At 32.0% G+C, this 23,239-nt stretch overlaps 1 protein-coding gene across 11 annotated transcripts; it reads right to left on the bottom strand.

Moving 5' to 3' along the window:
- Positions 1 to 2,033: 2,033 nt before the first annotated feature.
- Positions 2,034 to 14,050, bottom strand: LOC110929624. 11 transcript variants are annotated; one of them, XR_004889776.1, is made up of 7 exons: positions 13,653 to 14,050; positions 13,443 to 13,558; positions 12,587 to 13,336; positions 12,290 to 12,435; positions 12,007 to 12,185; positions 11,578 to 11,746; positions 9,989 to 10,327 (listed from the first exon to the last, which is right to left on the bottom strand). XR_004889776.1 is itself a non-coding variant. In XM_035988430.1 (6 exons), the coding sequence occupies exons 3-6, from the start codon at positions 4,536 to 4,538 to the stop codon at positions 3,014 to 3,016; spliced, it is 339 nt and encodes a 112-aa protein (XP_035844323.1). In that variant the 5' UTR covers positions 4,539 to 4,627; positions 13,443 to 13,558; positions 13,653 to 14,032; the 3' UTR covers positions 2,591 to 3,013. The 11 variants fall into 11 exon arrangements, 5 of the variants coding, with proteins under 5 accessions (XP_035844323.1, XP_035844322.1, XP_035844320.1 ...); XR_002587295.2 differs by having other exon boundaries at positions 9,989 to 11,746; positions 12,587 to 13,008; positions 13,218 to 13,336; positions 13,653 to 14,032; XR_004889775.1 differs by lacking the exons at positions 9,989 to 10,327; positions 11,578 to 11,746; positions 12,007 to 12,185; positions 12,290 to 12,435; positions 12,587 to 13,336 and adding exons at positions 2,034 to 2,213; positions 2,318 to 3,413; positions 3,679 to 3,720; positions 4,509 to 4,627 and having other exon boundaries at positions 13,653 to 14,032.
- Positions 14,051 to 23,239: the final 9,189 nt, after the last annotated feature.

Here is a 23,239-nt window from a genome sequence, read left to right as displayed (position 1 = left end):
TAAATGACGAATGTTGAGGTTTAGAGAAAATGAGAAGTAAGGTATCTCGATGTAAGATTTGAAACCTATGTACAATAGTTTTAAGAGTAATGAAAAAATTTTGATAATAGAGAAGCTACTGCAAAAACATAATCAACCTTAAAAACAGCTATGGAATGTAAATATGAATGATATGTACATTCCTAAATGTTGCTTCAATTTGAACTGCAAGGTTGTACCGATCATAAGCTTTACCAATTTCCCATAGTTTAACTCCACCTGGCTTCAAATCCAAACTGAATTCTAACCTTCAATGCAATTCTAACCTTCGCTAATGGAGATGCCGATGATTGATTAACCAATTGAGGAGCTTGTTGTTGTTAACCGTGCTACTTCTGAGTTCGCTGGAGAGTTTGGGTTTGGATCACAGAGCAATGACTGAAACCAAATCATTAAAATTTTTTAATACAATCAAAGCCAAACACTATTGATCAAGTTTTAGTTATTTCAAGAAAACAAATTAAAAGAGAAACAACTACAAACTAAAGAAATCTCACAGTACACCGATCAATTTTGAAACCACCAAAACAAACAGTCTTCATCCTCTTTCCAAAACAAAATCACATGACAATTGACATGTGTAAGTAAACATCTTATATCAAATTCAGAAAGACGAAACAAATTTCTATAACAACCCAACAGTGGTTTCAAACCACCGTTTTAACCCAACACTAGTTTCAACCCATGTTTCGCCACAAAACACTGTTTTAACCCAACAGTGGTTTCAAACATCTGTTTTCATCCATCTATTGACTCAACAGTAGTTTCAACAGTGGTTTCAAAACAATGTTTTAACCCAACAGCGGTTTCAAACACTGTTTTATTTTCTAATATCTTTTTAACCCAAATGCCACCCAACAGTGGTTTCAAACATCTGTTTTCATCCATCTGTTGACCTAACAGTGGTTTCAAAAAACTTTTTTAACCCAACAGTAGTTTCAAACACTGTTTTATTTTCTAATAGTTTTACAACAGATGTTGGTTTGTGCATTCTAGACTGGGATGTGGTCATATCTAATGTTAAACTGATGGTTTGTTATCAAAAATAAAAATCATGCCATTGTGTTAGCATATAGATCGTGTAATCACATCTAACGCCTAAACTGGGATGTCCATTTCGGCACCTATAGCGCACAGTAAAGAAAAGATGAGAACTTAAACTGACCTCAATATAGGAAGTTGCGGCTTTTAAACTGGGACGCCCAATTTGGCACCTCTGGCAAGGGAGGTGCGTACTTTTACAACACAAAAACCCATCATCGAGAAACCAAAATAAGCAACATAAATGGAATCTTGAATTAAAAACCTTAATTATACTGTATGCCATGGAATCTTTTTTCTAAATAGAACTTTATCTTAAGAAGTTATTCCTATAACTTGGTGGATAAAAAGCCAACTTTGAAGAGGAGCGGAGAGCGGGGGTGTTGATATTGTTATTTGTGATTAGGATATTTTTTCATTCATAGATGCAATAACATATATGGAAATTGTAACAATATGGGAATATATGAAAATCATACTGAAATTGCAAAAAAAAAATCAATAAAATGAGGGCCATGAAAGTAACCTTTACATTACGAGGAAGTTGATTTAACACGATCAAGATTTGTTGCTGACTTGACCTGATGGCTGGTAATCACCATCACCCCCAAATTCATCACTTTCTTCTTTCTTAATTCCACCATGTTTGTCTCTATAAGTGTCTAGTTGGGCTTCCATAACTTTAATACCTTTTCCTTTAAAAAACCAATTAGGATGTAAAGAGTGAAAACAGATAAATATCAATTATGTAAACTTCTAATTCAAAAAATTATAACATATTCCAACTTGGAACCATGATCGCAAGCCCTAGAGAAATAACTGAATCATTATCCCAAAAGCACATAAAAATACATAAATACATAATTAGGCTATTAGAATAAAAAATAAGTATCAAGTTGTTATTTTATTAGATTCATTTTATCAAAATAATAAAAAAAAACATGTTGATCTTACATTCTCTAGTTTGGACTCAGAGCCCGATGTTGCTTTCTTTCACCTGTGTTCTATTTGCAGCCCTCTTTATCTACCATTCTCAATTAGTCCTTTAATCTCCAGAAATTTTTAGGAACTTGTTCTCAAGCAAACTCGCTAATTGCATGGACTCTATTTCGACCTGAATTCTATACCTTATCCTACAAAATAGTACATCAAGATAATATTATTTTCAATTTTCAAATTACAAATAAAATTATATAACCACATGTGTTGGAACATAGAAATAGGTGAAGTTATAAACCTGGAGTTCTAAGGTCAATGAGTGAGATAATCATCAGCAGCTTGTATGTCTTAATATTACCCGGTTGAACTGTCACCAGTTTATGAGAGAAATGAGAATCAAGATCAACAATATGATTCTTCAAAAATATGAAAGATCCTCATCTCCTGTCACAATTTTTGCAATTTCTTTTATCATCTGAGGCACCCTTGATAACCGGTGAACCAGCAAAGAAATAGTGAAGTGACTAAAAATGAAGACATCTAGTTGTCCTCAGGTATAAACAAACAAAGGTTATTTAAATATACACTAAGACTTTAACTTTTTCATCTGGTGTATGATACTCAGTAACTAAAACAGAGCTTTCTTGCATAATTTCCTGCGAAATCTGATCATTATATAGAGATAAAGAAACTATATTTCTTTTATTTCGGCTACAACTTCTAGCAAAATAAGTGTCACGAGATCCTTGATTTAGATCATTCATTAAAAGATTCGCACTTGTGTATGTTAACTTCAAGCTTCTTGAAGCGTGCATAATGGCCTCTTTACTTATACCGAAATCAAAACATTGTGTAGCAGATTCATTGATCGAAGACACTCTTCTGAGATGAATAACATTCTTGACGTTAACATTATCATCATGGGAGTTCCTCATCTTTTCGGCTTTTGATACGCTGTAACTTTCATTCAGTTTATCTTCAAGCTTCATAGGCATCAAGTTTCTACTGACCAACTTGGCCAGTTTTGGTTCTGTAATAGAAGATAGTGAACGGTTTTGTAACGTGTTGATGAATATCTCTTTGTCAACTTTAAACATTTCCAAAATATCCCAAGTATCATTAACTTCAGGATTCGTAAGATCAACATGTGTTTTAGAACTCACTGCAGTTTCTGTCACATTTTCAGGAAAGAAAATGATTGGATGAACCCACTCGTTGGTTTCCAAATGATGAATCGAACAAGTCCTTTGTAACTTTGGACTCGAAACAAAATCTTGATCCTGTTCTTGTTCTTGGTCTTTATCGTTCTCGTTAACTTCAGAAATGAACGCCTTTATACGAGCTTTTAACGACCCTTTTAGGGTCGGAAAAGTTTTTCTGTTACTCTGATCCACCTGATAAACACATCCAGAAACTTCTCATTATTTACCAAAAAACACCATCTGAATAAAGTTTATAGATTAAAGCTATTTCACCAATGAAATTAGTTATGAGCATTTTCTTGTTTATTTGAAACGGGTGATGACAAGAAAAAACTTCCAAAATGATAATTATAGAATGCTAATTAGCTAGCAGATCAATTTTGGCCTACTTAGTTAGATAATCGAATCATATCAAATTATTTAGCAAATATTTAAGCTTATGCTAATAGAAACACACCTGTGTTTTGTCTTTCGACGCTGTATTCACCATAACCGAAACCTGTATATAATGAATCCAAATCACAAGTCAACACGAAAACAACAAAATTAAGTAATAACACCACAAATAACATTGATCATAAATCACAAATAATCATATAATTAACATCAAATTAAGCCAAGCAACTAAAAGCGCTAAAAAGAACCTGCCTTTTTTTAATTGAATGACCTGTAATCAGAGAACAAAATTATATTCAATTGAATTCATATCAACCGAGAATCAAAAAACGATTATAGTTGTGACTCACATCCTATTCAATTCCAGTACCAACAACTCATCAACTTTATAAGAAAAATCGATGCCGGCAACTCATCAAAAAATGATTATAGTTGTGACTCAGGGTTTTATTACCTTGTATAATATGAGTCGAGTGGTTTCTATTTTAGATTCCTCACATAAGAATTGAACCAGAGCAACATTAATCAGACCAAACGTGTACATATGTTCATATAAAATAGGAAACTTACTTTTTTCAATTGAATGACCTGTAATCAGACCACAAAAGGAGTTATATTTAATTGAATTCATATCAATCGAGAATCAAAAAATGATTATAGTTGTAACTTACATCCTATTCAATTCCAGTACCGGCAACTCATCAACTTTATAAGAAAAATCGATACCGGCAACTCATCAAAAAATGATTATAGTTGTGACTAAGGGTTTTATTACTTTGTATAATCTGAGTCGAGTGGTTTCTATTTCAGATTCCTCACATAAGAATTGAATCGGAGCAACATTAATCAGACCAAACATGTAGATATGTTCATATAAAATAGGAAACTTACTTCTTTCAACATAGATGATAACCTGATCATCTTGTCCTCAAAATCTTGTTTCTTAGCTGCTGGGAATCATTCATGGATTCTTGTTTAATATCATACAACAGTGAATGCGAAATCATCCTCTAAAACAGAAGATGAGTTCAGATTGTAACCAAAAGCCAAGCAACCAAAAGCGCTAAAAAGAACCTGCCTTTTTTTACTATTCAAAACAGAAAAGTAATATACTCACCGGAGAGCGATGGTTACAGGACGATAACGGTGAGGCTTCTTCCTCGGTGCTTTTCCACCAGTGGAGTTAAGAGCGGTCTGCATCGTACGATACATTGAGATTCAAACTAACAAAACTTGAAATTAGATCCAAATAATCACAATTAGAATGTAAAATCAACAGATTTGATGCTCTTGAATAAAGATTATACAGCAGAGATGATAAATTTACCGGAGAACACCATAGAATTGGATCGATTTGGGAATTAGGGTTTCGGTTGAATAATTTGATTTCTGGTAATAGGAAGATGTATTGTGTAACACCTCGTAAAAATCATGACCAATATTATGAAGACACGTGTCATGGACTTTAAACGTGTAAGGAATTATTTCCGAAGGACTAAAATTGTCAAACAATGTAAATATGTAAGTGATAGGGATCCAATGTGTTAACATACCATTCTTGTGCCTCTGATTGACCTCACACGACGTTCGTATTCTTTAACGAATAATTTATCGAACTTGAAAAGTCGATTGTGCTCAAAATAAGGATCTTGCAAAACATAGGGGTTAAAAGTGTCAACATGTTGAAAGTAACCTCTGAGTGACCTTTTAACGATCCGAAAAACATTGTAACGATTATATTTTTGCCCGCAAGAATATTGGATATTAATTCGTGGAGTTTCGACGCATATAAATAATCAAAGTGTTAATTACAAGTAATAAGGGTTAAATGCGTTAATATTGCATTTCAAGACCATTCGGGTGACCTCGTAACTAACCGAAGGCTTATTGTTAAATGTTTAAAGACTCAAGACCTTTAAAAGTCAAGTTTGGGGGTTAAAAGTGCAATAAACGCAAGTTAAAACAAGTTTAGAGGGACCAGGGACCAAAGTTGCAATATCTGAAAGATTGGTGACCGGATTCTGCCTTGGCGCGAGCCGCGTAAACATCAAGACAACTCTTACGCGGGCCGCGTAAGAGTGTTAGGTGTAGAAAAATCTGCACAGCTTCAGGTTAGTCAGGTTACACCGCCTTTGCATGCCATTTTTCGACTCCAGGAGCTGAGCCAACAGTTTTTCATGCATAGGGACACCTGAAATTCATCAGAGATCAGTTGTAGAGTTATGTGGAAGGATCTTGTGAAGTTTAAAGTCCTATATAAGGCCTTCTTGTTTGCTAGTTCATTGCTCACTCACAAAATTTATTCACAACTCTTTCTCTGGAACTTCCTGGAGCTCAAGCAAGTTTTCTTAAGTTCCAAATTCGTGCTAAGGACCATTGTAAGTGTTCTTAGCCTCCTAAGTTCAAGTTTTATTAGTCTAATAACCAAAAGTCAAAGCCGTCGTAATTAAGCTTTGACTTAGTGATTAATCACTAATGGTCCAGCTATTATTCGAATTGAAAGTGGCTATCAATTGGTAATTATGTGGGTAATAAACCCTTAAAAGGGCACCCCCTGATTATCACTCTAACTTGGTCAATTGTCGGGTCAAACTTAATATTAAAAAGTCAACAGAAAGCTATTTTTGCAAATAAACTCATAACTGATAATGTAGAGGTTATGGAACATGTTTTAACATTAAAGTAACTTGGTAAATAATATAGGAACATGTCTAAGCATGTTCAACCCAACAATTCTGAGTTTAGGCTCGGTTCGGAACCGAAAGTCGCAAAAGAAGACTTTTGCTTTGACTTTCAGTTCTGACCCGATTTAGCTTGTTTTAGATAATCCTTAAGGTTCCTTTAGGACCATAATATAGGTTAGTAAAACCATCTAAGGTTATACTACATGGTTCCTTATTTATCCGATTCATTTGCATATTTCCATTAATTGCTTAAATGTTGACCATTATGCCCTTTTGACATTAAAACGAGATTTTTAAAAATGTGAGAGAACAAAAACCTTTATTACTGATTTATAAACATGTCCTAAAAATTTGACATCAGTTTGTGGTCTAAATTTAGAGTTATGCTCAATATCGTAATTTGAAAGCTTTTTATTAATTAAACGGCATTTTTAGCATAAAGCCTACTTAAACCCAAATTTCGACACCAAAATTTTTACCCACTGATGTAATATAATATTTTGGGATTTTTGAAGATTTTTATTAATTTTTAAACTGATCATAACATGGGGTTCTTGCTTTGATTCGGTAATTGACGGTTATACCCTTTTTGCTAATAAAATGAGTTTTACATAACATTTTGTTACCAAACCTTTTGCTACTGATTTTATATGTTAAATAAAATATTTTAAGCCTTCTGGACTGATAAAAATCTCAGCTTTCCTTATATAACCTGAAAATCGCCTAAAACCGACTTCTTACGCATTTTAAACGCATAGTATGCGTTAAAACTATTTTTAACACATAAGACTTAATACCTACTGATGTTTTAAGTAAATTTTTATACTTTAACTGTAAGTATAGGTTTTGAACTCAGATTTCCAAATTTGACCTTTAAAGCTTATGTGAAATGACCAAAATGCCCCTACGGTGCATAGTTTGGTTATAAATGATAAATTTCACATATATGCAATACCCTAGTGATATATCCTACTAAAATAAATATTTTACTAATCAGCTTAGACCAGGACCTCAGATTATTATTTAATCTCTTTTATTATCGTTAAAATGACCAAAATACCCCTACAGGGCATAAAATGGTTTTAAATCCGTTTTGGGCATAATGGAAGGTATCCTACTGATATCATAACACATTTTAAGCATATTAACTTAGGGAACCTGTACATGACTCATTTGGTTACCCGTTATGCATTATTCGCTTTCGGTGCGGTTTATGTAACTAGTTTGCATAAATTGACCGAAACGGGTCAAACCTTATCATTTTTACCTCAAAATCCAGAATGTGTTTAGTTTACCCATATTATACAAGTCCTCATACTTGTCGGGACTAAATCACATTCTAATCCGGTCTTCGCTTAATCTTGCGTTTTGAACCGTATATCTTTCTTTAAAACTAACCGGTCTAAGTTTAAACTTAAATAAGACCCGTTAGGAATCTAATAGGTTATTAAATACCTTCGTTCCAGATTTAGGAGCCCAGTAAAAGATATTTGCACTTGCTGATTGTATACGGCTGAGATGAATTTGAATATTTTGCTCAAGTAAATACTTTTAACTTATTTTCCCTTATACGGGCTTGAGGTACGGTATATAAAATACCGCTTGGTCAGGTATTGAATTTTTAATCATATGAAGGTTAAATCATTGAGATAACCCGTTTAATCTGTTTTGTTTATTTTAAGTCTTTGGGGGGTTAATGACCATGTCCTAGATATCCTCGGCTCATTCATTGTAATGGCCACGACTTGAGCACAGGGTGTAGGCATACACCTGCCGGTGCGTATGTAAAAGAATGTACCCCCCTGTTCGAGAATAAATCGCCGTGGGATATATTATGTGGTGTGTCTATTAATCTTTAACCCGGTATTTAGCCCGAGCCACTGAACGTATAACAAACATATAATTCTTTTACAAGTTTATTTCTAAATAATTATCCCAAGTTATAAAAGATTATTTGTGCCTGGTGCATTTAAATCAATTTTCTTAAAACATTTTCAAAAGTGTCAGTTAATTGTATTACCAGTGTAAACTGACGTATTTTCCAAAAGGTTAAGTGTAGGTACTAGGCAAAATAGGCTGGCTACTCCTGAGTGAAGTAAATAAAGAGCTATGCAAGCTTTATCACTTTAAAATTTGTTGAACGATATATCCTTTGTTTTGATCCGCCCGTGGATCCTTTTACATTCCGTTTGTAATACTTATGTTACTTTCAATTCAGTTTGTAATATTTTACTTTAGACTTCCGCTGTGCATTGAACTGTGATAAATTGACTATGATGATATCAACTACGTCACGATACTCCCCACCGGGCCCACCGGTAATATGTGGAAATATCGGGGTGTGACATATTGGCGGTCAGCTTCATGGTCTTCGTCTCATGTGTCGTTGCCACCGCTTGTTCCTGATGGTGTGAAAGACGGTGGAGATGTTGATGGTAGTAATGGTGGTTTGAGTCGAAGGAGTCCGAAAGTTGCTGAACAAACCTTTCTCAGTGGTGATGCAGTTGCAAAAGATAAAGAAATACCTAAACAACATAAATTCACTCATATTCTTAACTGGGAATTAGGGTTACGGTATGAGGAAGAAGCAGCTGAATTTATTTGAGAGAGAGAGAGGCAAATATTATGTATGAATTTTGAAATTTGAAATCATCTGTTTGAAATCCCGAGAGGATATATATGTATATGTTTTGAATTTTGAATTTTGAATCTGGAGCCAAGATTTTGAATATGGGCAGTGAACAACGATGAGGGTCAGACTTTCTGTAACACGGTGAGAGGCGATCTTACCACGGTGGCAAGGATAAAAACAGTGTTCGTCAACCCGATTACCACGGATGCAGCTATAGCATGGGCGAGCAAGACGTTGATCGGTGAAGTTTTATCTTGGGATATTTTAAACAGGTTGGAGGAGTTTTTGTCGATCGAGAATATGTTGGGGGCTAGGGTATTTTACCTTGGGGGCATGAAGGTGATGCGTTGCTTCCAGGACAATGCGACTGCCATGGAGTTTCTTGATCACCAAAAGCTTTTTTTGGGCCAGTTTGGCATCTAATAGTAAAAAATAAAAATGCTATATATTTAAAAAAACCTCATTTATTAAACGGGTTGAATGAATATAGTAAAAATTTATATTTAAAAAAAACTAACAGATATACTAGATATACGATTGATGGGATGATTGCGGTGATGGTTCTTATAAATGTCACATAAACATAATGATTACCGTATTTGAGTTGAGAGTTGAACATGAAAATAAAAGTATAGAACCAATAAACATTGATTAATATTTTTGTTTACCCCTTATAAGCATTTTTGAAATAGGTTCTACCGTTAACTACTTTAGTTTAATAAAATAAATAAATCATTTACATTTAATCTGAAAAATATTTTAAAATATTATATTATCTCCTATACGAATTGTTTAAATTTATATTAAATTTAATTTTAGAATTATTATTTAATTGATATTAATTATCTATAAAAATAGATGGCTTCAATGAATGACATGTGTCCTCCCATTAGTTTCTTTCATTATATAGTACTAGCGGTAAAACCCGTGTGCAAACACTGGTCGTTTCTTAGAAAACCATGCATAACACATTTTATTAAATGACGAATGTTGAGGTTTAGAGAAAATGAGAACTAAGGTATCTCGATGTAAGATTTAAAACCTATATACAATAGTTTTAAGAGTAATGAAAAACTTTTGATAATAGAGAAGCTACGGCAAAATCATAATCAACCTTAAAAACAACCATGGAATGTAAATATGAATAATATGTACATTCCTAAATGTTGCTTCAATTTGAACTGCAAGGTTGTACCGATCATAAGCTTTACCAATTTCCCATAGTTTAACTCCACCTGGCTTCAAATCCAAACTGAATTCTAACCTTCAATGCAATTCTAACCTTCGCCAATGAAGATGCCGATGATTGATTAACCAATTGAGGAGCTTGTTGTTGTTAACGGTGCTACTTCTGAGTTCGCTGGCGAGTTTGGGTTTGGATCACAGAGTAATGACTGAAACCAAGTCACTAAAATTTTCTAATACAATTAAAGCCAAACACTATTGATCAAGTTTTAGTTATTTCAAGAAAACAAATTAAAAGAGAAACAACTACAAACTAAAGAAATCTCACAGTACACCGATCAATTTTGAAACCACCAAAACAAACAGTCTTCATCCTCTTTCCAAAACAAAATCACATGACAATTGACATGTGTAAGTAAATATCTTATATCAGATTCAGAAAGACGAAACAAATTTCTATAACAACCCAACAGTGGTTTCAAACCACCGTTTTAACCCAACACTAGTTTCAACCCCTGTTTCGCTACAAAACACTGTTTTAACCCAACAGTGGTTTCAAACATCTGTTTTCATCCATCTGTCGACTCAACAGTAGTTTCAACAGTGGTTTCAAAACAATGTTTTAACCCAACAGCGGTATCAAACACTGTTTTCTTTTCTAATATCTGTTTTAACCCAAATGCCACCCAACAGTGGTTTCAAACATCTGTTTTCGTCCATCTGTTGACCCAACAGTGGTTTCAAAAAACTGTTTTAACCCAACAGTAGTTTCAAACACTGTTTTATTTTCTAATAGTTTTACAACAAATGTTGGTTTGTGCATTCTAGACTGGGATGTGGTCACATCTAATGTTAAACTGATTGTTTGTTATCAAAAATAAAATCATGCCATTGTGTTAGCATATAGATCGTGTAATCACATCTAACGCTTAAATTGGGATGTCCATTTTGGCACCTATAGCACACAGTAAAGAAAAGATGAGAACTTAAAGAAAAGATGAGAACTTAAACTGACCTCAATATAGGAAGTTGCGGCTTTTAAAATGGGACGCCCATTTTGGCACCTCTGACAAGGGAGGTGCGTACTTTTACAACACAAAAACCCATCATCGAGAAACCAAAATAAGCAACAAAAATGGAATCTTGAATTAAAAACCTATATTTTAAACATTATATAACATGAAATCCTGAATTAAAAACCTTAATTATACTGTATGCCATGGAATCTTTTTTCTAAATAGAACTTTATCTTAAGAAGTTATTCCTATAACTTGGTGGATAAAAAACCAACTTTGAAGAGGAGTGGAGAGTGGGGGTGTTGATATTGTTATTTGTGATTAGGATATTTTTTCATTCAAAGATGCAATAACATATATGGAAATTGTAACAATATGGGAATATATAAAAATCATATTGAAATTGAAAAAAAAATCAATAAAATGAGGGCCATGAAAGCAACCTTTACATCACGAGGAAGTTGATTTAACACGATCAAGATTTGTTGCTGACTTGATCTGATGGCTGGTAATCACCATCACCCCCAAATTCATCACTTTCTTCTTTCTTAATTCCACCATGTTTGTCTCTATAAGTGTCTAGTTGGGCTTCCATAACTTTAATACCTTTTCCTTTAAAAAACCAATAAGGATGTAAAGAGTGAAAACAGATAAATATCAATTATCTAAACTTCTAATTAAAAAATTATAACATATTCAAACTTAGAACCATGATAGCAAGCCCTAGAGAAATAACTGAATCATTATCCCAAAAGCACATCAAAATACATAAATACATAATTAGGCTATTAGAATAAAAAATAAGTATCAAGTTGTTATTTTATTAGATTCATTTTATCAAAATAATAAAAAAAAAAACATGTTGATCTTACATTCTCTAGTTTGGATTCAGAGCCCGGTGTTGCTTTCTTTCACCTGTGTTCTATTTGCATCCCTCTTTATCTACCATTCTCAATTAGTCCTTTAATCTCCAGAAATTTTCAGGAACTTGTTCTCAAGGAAACTCGCTAATTGCATGGACTCCATTTCGACCTGAATTCTATACCTTATCCTACAAAATAGTACATCAAGATAATATTATTTTCAATTTTCAAATTACAAATAAAATTAAATAACCACATGTGTTGGAACATAGAAATAGGTGAAGTTATAAACCTGGAGTTCTAAGGTCAATGAGTGAGATAATCATCAGCAACTTGTATGTCTTAATATTACCCGGTTGAACTGTCACCAGTTTATGAGAGAAATGAGAATCAAGACCAACAATATGATTCTTCAAAAATATGAAAGATCCTCATCTCCTGTCACAATTTTTGCAATTTCTTTTATCATCTGAGGCACCCTTGATAACCGGTGAACCAACAAAGAAATAGTGAAGTGACTAAAAATCAAGACATCTGGTCGTCCTCAGGTATAAACAAACAAAGGTTATTTAAATATGCACTAAGTTACCTTGTAAGATTTTAACTTTTTCATCTGGTGTATGATACTCGGTAACTAAAACAGAGTTTTCTTGCATAATTTCCTGCGAAATCTGATCATTATGTAGATATAAAGAAACTGTATTTCTTTCATTCCGGCTAAAACTTCTAGCGAAATAAGTGTCACGAGATCCTTGATTTAGATAATTCATTAAAAGATTCGCATTTACGTATGTTAACTTCAAGCTTCTTGTAGCGCGCATAGTGGCCTCTTTACTTATACCGAAATCAAAACATTGTGTAGCAGATTCATTGAGCGAAGACACTCTTCTGAGACGAATAACATTCTTGACGTTAACATCATCATCATGGGAGTTCCTCATCTTTTCGGCTTTTGATAAACTGTAACTTTCATTCAGATTATCTTCAAGCTTCATAGTTGTTAATCACATCCTATTCAATTCCAGTACTGGCAACTCATCAACTTTATAAGAAAAATCGATACCGGCAACTCATCAAAAAATGATTATAGTTGTGACTGAGGGTTTTATTACTTTGTATAATCTGAGTCGAGTGGTCTCTATTTCAGATTCCTCACATAAGAATTGAACCGGAGCAACATTAATCAGACGAAACATGTACATATAAAACGGGAAACTTACTTCTTTCAACATAGATGATAACCTGATCATCTTGTCCTCTAAATCTTGTTTCTTAGCTGCTGGGAATCATTCATGGATTCTTGTTTAATATCATACAACAGTGAATGCGAAATCATCCTCTGAAACAGAAGATGAGTTCAGATTGTAACCAAAAGCCAAGCAACCAAAAGCGCTAAAAAGAACCTGCCTTTTTTACTATTCAAAACGGAAAAGTAATATACTCACCGGAGAGCGACGGTTACAGGACGATAACGGTAAGGCTTCTTCCTCGGTGCTTTTCCACCAGTGGAGTTAAGAGCGGTCTGCTTCGTACGATACATTGAGATTCAAACTAACAAAACCTGAAATTAGATCCAAATAATCACAATTAGAATGCAAAATCAACAGATTTGATGCTCTTGAATAAAGATTATATAGCAGAGATGATGAATTTACCGGAGAACACCATAGAATTGGATCGATTTGGGAATTAGGGTTTCGGTTGAATAATTTGATTTCTGGTAATAGGAAGATGTATTGGCAATCAGATTCATGGTCTTCGTCTCATGTGCCGTTGCCACCGCTTGTTCCTGATGGTGTGAAAGACGGTGGAGATGTTGATGGTAGTAATGGTGGTTTGAGTCGAACGAGTCCAAAAGTTGCTGAACAAACCTTTCTCAGTGGTGATGCAGTTGCAAAAGATAAAGAAATACCTAAACAACATAAAATCACTCATATTCTTAACTGGGAATTAGGGTTACGATATGAGGAAGAAGCAGCTGAATTTATTTGAGAGAGAGAGAGAGAGAGAGAGAGAGAGGCAAATGTTATGTATGAATTTTGAAATTTGAAATGATCTATTTGAAATCCCCAGAGGATATATATGTATATGTTTTGAATTTTGAATCTGGAGCCAAGATTTTGAATATGGGCAGTGGTTTTGATTGTTGAGGGCACAACATAGGTTGAATTTTGGAGATGGGCAGTGGTTTGCCCTTTTGAATGTGGGTCAGACCTTTGAAATTTGATGATAGGGCAGTGGTTTTGAATGTGGGCCACATTTGAATTTTAAAGTCTTTATATATTAGGCTTTATGATGTAAAAATGACATAAGAAAAGCCTTGTTGGACAGCCTCTCCAGCTAACACATCAGCTTTTCTTATGTAATTGAAGTTTCTTCTTTTATAGAAAGTATAGATAGATACGGAATTGCTCACAGTCAGGAAAATCTTCCAGAAGGGTGTGCGAGTAAAAGCTTTGGAAGGCTTTTGATTTCCTTGAAAACTTAGGGGACGCTTTTGTCCCAAAGAAAAAAGATGGAGCCGGGAATTATTTTTGGTTCATACGGCTAAAAAGGGTCACGAATGGGGAGGAGTGGCTAGAGGTATTGAATGAGGTATCCATTGATGGTGCAAAGCTTAGGGTTAACATTGCAAGATTTAACCGCGATGGCTCTGTTGTCCAGAAGTTCAAAAAGGGATCTTTTGTTTGTGTTGCTGAAAAGGGAGGTGTCTCCAGTTCTGGTAAGGAAGATCTCAAGGATGCGCACAACGCTTTTAATCGCCTGAACAATGATGTGGGTCAGACTTTCTGTAACACGGTGAGAGGCGATCTTACCACGGTGGCAAGGATAAAAACAGTGTTCGTCAACCCGATTACCACGGATGCAGCTAAAGCATGGGCGAGCAAGACGTTGATTGGTGAAGTTTTATCTTGGGATATTTTAAACAGGTTGGAGGAGTTTTTGTCGGTCGAGAATATGTTGGGGGCTAGGGTATTTTACCTTGGGGGCATGAAGGTGATGCTTTGCTTCCAGGACAATGCGACTGCCATGGAGTTTCTTGATCACCAAAAGCTTTTTTAGGCCAGTTGGGCATCTAATATGCAGATTAGAGACGAGCGTTGTTTGGAGTACTGTAGGGTGGTGTGGCTAATCATCCGAGGTGTCCCGTCGGTCCTTTGGGATAGGAGTATTTTCAAATCGATTGGTGAACGTTTTGGCAGGATCCTTCTACCCTCTAAGGCTTCTAAACATGACGGGTGCCTCTCAACCAATCCCATGTTTTGTTCTTTTTTTTAATTAGTTTGCCTAATATCATTTTAGGTATGCACCTCTTATGTTTTTTGGACAAGAGGGAAGAATAAGAAGGAAATGACATGACACAATATGATTGGGTAGAGGGAAAGTTTGCCTAATCTCATTAGACATGCACCCCTTACACCCTTATTTTTTAAATAACCCTTTTATATAATCAATTAACCACTTTTCATAAATAACCCTTTTATATAATCAACTAGGTTAGAACCCCGTGTATTACACGGGTTGAATAAATGTAATTTTATATATTAAATAATAAAAACTTATATTTTTTATGAACCCCGTATATTGTACGGGTTAAATAAATGTAATTTTATATATCAAATAATAAAAAAAGTTATATCTTTAAAAACCATGTGTATTACACAGATTAAATAAATGTAATTTTGTATACTAAATACTAAAAACGTCGTATCTTTAAAAAACCCGTGTATAATCGGGTTGAATAAATCTACCAAATAATAAAAAAAAAATTACATCCTTAAAAACCCCGTATATTACACGTGTTGAATAGATCTAAAAGAGAGTTATATCTTTAAAACCATGTGTATTACACATAATAAATAAATGTAATTTTGTATATTAAATATTAGAAACGTCGTATCTTTAAAAAACCCGTGTAGTTGGGTTAAAAAATCAACCAAATAATAAAAACATTATATCCTTAAAAACCCCGTGTATTATTACACGTGTTGAATAAATACAATTTTACATAACAAATTATAAAAAATTATATACTTTAAAAAACTCTGTGTAATAAATGGGTTATATAAATGTAACTTTGTATAGTAAATAATAAAAAAGTTATATTTTTCAAAACCCCACATTTTACACTTGTTGAATAAATATAAGTTTGTATACCAAATAATAAAAAAGTTATATTTTTAATAAATTAGGATAACATTTAATATTAAGAGTTAATTACATAGTTAGTCCCTGTGGTTTGCACAAAATAACATACTTAGGTACTAATTGTTTAAAATCACCTTCTAGGGTATTAACTTTTCATTTTATAACGTTTGGAGGTATTAACTTCTAGGGTATTAACATAGTTAGTCTCTGTGGTTTGCAAACCACAGGGACTAACTATGTAATTAACTCTAATATTAATTTATTATTTATATATTTAATCTAAATCTAAACTATATAATAAAAGAAACCAATAAAGGGACACATGTCATTCACTGGAATCATCTATTTTTTAGTTTTCTCATCTCTATCTCTTACTTAATTATAATTAATATTAATTAAAAGATAATTATAAAATAAAATCTAATATAAGTTTAAACAACGTCATCTATTTTTTAGTTTTCTCATCCCTTTCCTACTTAATTATAATTAATATTAATTAAAAGATAATTATAAAATAAATTTAATATAAATTTAAAAAATGTCATCTATTTTTTAGTTTTCTCATCTCTATCTCCTACTTAATTATAATTAATATTAATTAAAAGATAATTATAAACTAAAATTTAACATAAATTTAATTAAATTCGTATAGGAGATAATATAGTCTTAAGAAATATTTATTAGATCTCAAAATTATTTATCTTGAAATTAACAAAAGACGTACACTAAATATAAATTAATATAATGTAAAGAGTTAAATGTCATTTTAGTCCCTGTGTTTTGGGCTATTTTATCAGTTTAGCCTAAAGGTTTAATAATACACATGGTTTATAAAGATATAACAATATATACCATTTTATTGATTGGTATATAAAATTACATGTGTTCAACCCATACAATACATGAGGTTCTTAAAAATGTATTTTTTTTCATTATTTAATATATAAAATTAAATTTACTTAACCCATATAATACACGAAGTTCTTAAACATATAACTTTTTTTATTATTTAATATATAAAATTACATTTATTCAACCCATGTAATAAACGAGATTTTTAAAGATATATAGTTTTATTATTTGGTATATAAAATTACATTTATTCAACCCATGTAATAAACAAGATTTTTAAAGATATATTTTTTTTATTATTTGGTATATAAAATTACATTTATTCGACCCGTGTATTACACGGGGTTATAACCTAGTATAAGATAAGTAGGAAACAAAGATATTTGTTTTAAAAATATATTAAATTAACAATTTAGATTTGAGGATAATATTTTATTAAAGTATGATAAGATTTAATATTAATTTATTATTTATTTAGTTAATATAAGATAAATATAAATTTGATGATAACTTCAATGACGACACTTGTCTAAAAGTTAGTTTATTTTATACTAGTTTATAGACCATCGTATTACACGAGTTTTTACAATATAAATGATTTAGTTATATAATCTTTAAAAAACTTTATATTAATAACCACCTATGTTAATTAGTAACGAAACTTTATATAAACGAATTTCTATTACAGTATAATGGTTTACACAAGTAACTTGAATTTATCACAAAAACAACTGGCCCATCTTAATTAGTAATACTGAAAGTACCATAATAGGTGTGTATTACAAAGGTTGAATACTGAAAAACATGTAATAAACAAATTTATATATTTTTAATATGAATGAAATTATGTATTACGTTACATATAACAATGTATAAATAATAATAATTTTTAGCATTGTGTATCTTTTAAATATAACTTTTATTTAAACTAAATCTCTAAGACCTCAATTCTGCTTACAAAATTCATTATTTAAGTTGTTCTTTTTCTCTTTCTCGGTAAAAAGCCTATTTTATTGATATGACATAAGTTAGATTTGATATTTTTCTTAATAATTGTTATGCGAATTTAATTAATAAATAGTATTTGTAAAGTTATGAAATAAGTTAAAGGTTTATATACGATTAATAAAATCTTTTCATTATTAAATGTAATTGACTATGTTACAAATGGGTATAAAATGAAATTAATATATTTCTTAGCTCTATTAAATTGAAAACACATCATATATCAATGTAGCTACAAATCTTAATATTATCTCATCTATAAAACTTCAAAACCTTAAGTTCTCTCCGTCTATCATTTTAAAATCGAGTTCAATAAAATTTAGTCTTGTTGCGAGATAGTCCTCTGGTTAATTACTCTTTTTTAGCTTTTATTTATATGTTATAAAAACTCATATATTGATTTTATAGATAATCTCAGATAAGGATAATAATTTTTTGTTTTTTTTTTCTTTCGTAATTTAAACTATTTTATTTTTAGAAGTACTAAAATCATGGTTTTAAAAATTTTAGATCATTTATGTATATTTTTAATTATAAATTAGAAATAGATATTAATTATTATATATTATTAATGAGTTATCATACATTTGGATTAAATATTAATTATTATATATATTTATTATTAATGAATTAAATATGAAAATGCCATGTGGCATTAATTAGAAGGATGTTAAATGAGAAATTGCCATGTGGCATTATAAGTATTCTTTTATTAGTATTAGATTAGTAGATAGATTAACCACTTTTCCAAAGGTTGGATTTAAGTGATTAAAAAATAGAGACGACGGAATGGAAAAAAAAAAGATGAGGTAACAAGAGAAAAGTTTTATGAAAAAATTGATATGCTAGTAGTAAAGGTATTTATCACTCTTAAGTATCTCATATGAGTGGTTGGCTCTCCTAGTCTCCTGTAAATTCTATATTATCCGAAGTTTAGACACACACACATATAAATATAAATACACACATTTGAGTGTATTAAAGTATATTTAAAGTGCCCATTAATGATTGAGATTAACTTATCTTGAATGTATTTAGACCATTAGTTCGATAATTGCTTTCTCCACTCATATCCATTAACAAGTTTGTTTTTACATGAACAATTATTAAGTAAACTATTATAATAAGAGTTAAAGGGTATTTTAATAATTCAAACTATAACCCATTGTTAAATAGAAATTCATACTTAAAATTTGACTGATGATTAGGGGTAGGTAGCTCTGGAGGTGGGTGGACAGGAAGGACTACCGGCCAAGGCCTGATATTTCGAAGGGCGTGTTATTAAAAAAAAACCTGATATGTATATGTAAAAAAATTAATAGGGTATACTCATATAAATACCAATATTGACTCACTTACAAAACTGTTCTTATGGTTTAGATTAGTTATTAGCCCATTGACATTAGGTTTAGACATTAAGTGAGCCCAATACCCAATTTCGTTAAGGCTTAGGGACACGTTTTTTCAAGCTCAAACATGGTACATGAATTCTCAGGGTCGGCCCTTACTGATGACACTTCTAGCGTTTACATCCGTTGCCAATAGCAATCTCATTTATATAATAAGGCTCTCACCATTCCCAGACCCCTATATCTTATTCTTAATCTCCTGCTCGCGTATGTTTCACGCGATAAAAACTATTATATTTTACACTTTCTCTATCAGTCTTTCAAGGAAAAGCTCACATTGAATTTACAACGAATACTTTACTTTATTTAAATCCAATTCTCTCTCTCTCTCTCTCTCTCTCTATATATATATATATATATATATATATATATATATATATATATATATATATATATAATCTTGGCCCTTGATCATGTTTTAGATTAAAAGGGTAAGATTGACATTAGCCGAGTATTTTAAAATTTCTTAATTTTCTAATCTCTTAACTCTCCCTCTCTCTCTCTCTCTCTCTCTCTCTCTCTCATTTTTTAATTATTTCTCTATTATTTTAATTATAAAATATTGAAGCACTAATGTTTTTTTAAATAAACTCTTATGTTATTTTTAAAATTAAATATTAAACCTAATTAAATTATGTTTTTTATACATGTCAGTATATACAAGACTGTATACCAGATTTATACACCTGTGTATTATTCAAGTACATATGTGTATACAGGTCGGTATATACCAGACGTATACACCTGTGTAGGGCTGGCATAACGGGTCAACCCGATCTGTTAAGACACGAATACGATAAGACACAAACCCGAAACACGTAAACACGACATGAAATCTTATCGTGTCAGATTTTTGAAACATGAACACGAACCTATTAATAAACAGGTTATACAAAACGACCTGTTAAGGCACGAAAAAATACCAACGTATCAAACGACCTGTTTAACACACGAACACGATCTGTTTAAGACACGAACACGACCGAATTAAGGAAGTTGTGAACCGAATTGAGAATGGTGGTGTTTGTGAGAGATATTTAAAAATTAGAGGTCGGATTGTGGAAAAAGAACCCTGTGTGTTTGTGTATAATTCATCCCAGGTCCCACAACTGATGGCTCCATGTCTGCACCCACATATAATATTTTTTTAATTTTTAATTATTAACATGTACTTAACAGCTCTTAACAGGTTAACGGGTTTTAACCTGTTTAGACACGAAACCTGTTAAGGTCTTATCGTGTCGACCTGTTTTAGACACGAAACCTGTTAAGGTCAAATACGAAACATGATAACTTCGTGTAGGTTTGCGTCAGAATTGCCCGCCTTACACCTGTGCATTATTCAAGTACATAGTGTATACAGGTCGGTATATGCCAAACTTATACACTAGTGTATTATTACATATTGTTTCCACTATGTATCTTTTCATCAAACATTAATCTAATACATATATGTATAAAGAATGTAATTAAATATTTTTAATCATGTTCTGGATGGAACAATATTTGATAATGTTTCTATTTTTTTTAAATTATCAAATATTAAGTTAGGTAATTTGTTAGAGAAAAAAGTATAGCGAATGTAATTAAATATTCTTTTAATTTGAAAGAGAAATCATGAGAGATAAAAAATCAATTAAATTAAGAGAGAAAAAAATACATTTATACCTTTGTGTCTATTAAAATACATGTAAGTTACAAAAGATAATTACAATCTTGCCACTAAAGAAAAAATCTAGATCTACAAAATCAATGTTCATTCTGTTCACAAATACATCATTGTGGAGATGACATGTGTCCTCAACTTAAATTAATTCAAAAGGGTAAACAAGTAATTTTATCATTGATTCAATTAATTCAAAACCTTCCATAACTGCCACCTTATTTATAGGAACATGATTTTTTTAAAAGATCTCTACAAAAACACTACGAATAACACTGCAATCACCATTCAGCACATATATAACACCATTCAATAATTATATAACACCATTCAATAAGTATATATAACACCATTCAATAAGTATATAACACCATTTTAAAGATCTATAAGTACATAACACTACAAAACAAGATATAACACTACAAATCACTATACAAAACACTATGAATAGTATATAACACCATATAGCAAACTGGATCCCTAGGTCATCATCATCCTCATCCTCATCATCATCACTAGTAGTCTGAGAAGCCATAACTTACGCTAACCGCTTCACCACAGCCTTCGCAGCGACGTTATGTGTCGGCTTAATCGTTGAGTAACCTGACGGTTGACTTAACCTTGACTGCAGATGCGCCGGTGACATCGCCGGAGATGATGAACCGGTGCTGCTGGAACCGCCGCTCCACTATCGTGTGTATGACGGACTCTCACGGTGGTTGACAAAGACAAATCTTTACGGTGGAGAAGAAGATGATACCGAGTGAATCGTGATTTTGTGGGGTTTTTTGATACGGTTTCCTTTTTCAAAATGGATATAAAGAGTTTATTACCCCTATATATTTCAAATGAATCCAAAATAATAAATACATTTTACAATTTGGTCCCTACTGATCTCAACCATTAGATCAAAGATCTAATGGTGTAGATTCTTTCTTACCCTTCTCACAAAACCCGTCTTTTTTACAGGAAACTCTACCTATATATATATATATACAGGGGAAGGTTCATTTGAGAAGAAAATTAAATTTCTCAACTCATTCATTGTTATCTTTGACTAATTAATTAATCATAAACACTATCATCCTCTACACTTAAATTTTTGCTTAACACCAAAATTTATCCTACACATTTTGAAATTTATCATACACAGCTCGTAATTCATCCTACACACCTCGTAATTTATGCTACACTTTAAATTATGTATTTTTTCTTTTTTTGAAAAAATATGTTTTTTGAAAATAATTTATAAATCTAATGTAGTTAGCTATTAAAAAGAAAGACTGTCAATTAATGATCCATCTAAGTTTACCAATATACCCTTACACTAATATTAAATACAAAAATTAAATTAAGTAAAATGAAGCATTCTTATTGGTTGAAATTTCCTCTTTTTTATTCTTACAAAAAAATTTCTTCTCATTTGAACTTTCCACTATATATATATATATATATATATATATATATATATATATATATAGGGAAAGTATAATGTACTTCAAGGCTTAACCTACATTAACATACATGACAAAAAATATAACGTGCGTTATTATCATAGAACGTGCGTGATTATAGTCCCATGCGTGATTATGTGGTCCCATGCGTGATTATGTGGTCCCATGCGTGATTATACCCCTGATCCAACGGTTATCATTGTCTCCTACGTGATGTATGATAAGGCTTTTTGTATGTTAACCTTACTCTATATATATATATATATATATATATATATAGGGGATGGATCATGAGAAAACTAGTTTAAATGAGAAAACCAAAAAACTAACTAAAAAAACATAAAAAAAACCAAAAAAAATACCAAAATTTTTTTTTTTTTTTTTACAATTTTTTAATAAAAAATCGCTACTTTATATGTATGGAAAAAAATTTTCAAAAAAAAAAAAAAAAAAAAAAAATTTTTTTGTTGTACTGCACATGTGCACTAATACGGAAAGCCTAAACCACTTAACCCACCACCCACCGACACCCCCCAAAAACCTAAACCCCCCCCCACCCCCACCCCCCAAAACCTAAATTCACCCTCCCACCAAAAGCCTAACCCCCCACCCCCCAAAAACCTAAACCCCCCCCCCCCCCCACCCCCATCCCCCAAAAACCTAAAACTAAACCCTAAACATAAACCCGAAAAAAACCTAAACCCCCCACC

Source organism: Helianthus annuus, chromosome 3, assembly GCF_002127325.2.
Source record: "Helianthus annuus cultivar XRQ/B chromosome 3, HanXRQr2.0-SUNRISE, whole genome shotgun sequence".
Taxonomy (NCBI): domain Eukaryota; kingdom Viridiplantae; phylum Streptophyta; class Magnoliopsida; order Asterales; family Asteraceae; genus Helianthus; species Helianthus annuus.
This window is presented reverse-complemented; position numbering and strand designations above follow the sequence as displayed.

Bases quoted from the DNA above. Each gene is read 5' to 3' on its own strand.
- LOC110929624 (XM_035988427.1), bottom strand. From the start codon at position 4,538: ATGATCAGGTTATCATCTATGTTGAAAGAA. The intron at 3,721-4,508 runs GTAAGTTTCCTA...CATTATATACAG, and splicing joins TATCATCTATGTTGAAAGAA to GTTTCGGTTATGGTGAATAC. The intron at 3,414-3,678 runs GTGTGTTTCTAT...TGTGTTTATCAG, and splicing joins CGTCGAAAGACAAAACACAG to GTGGATCAGAGTAACAGAAA.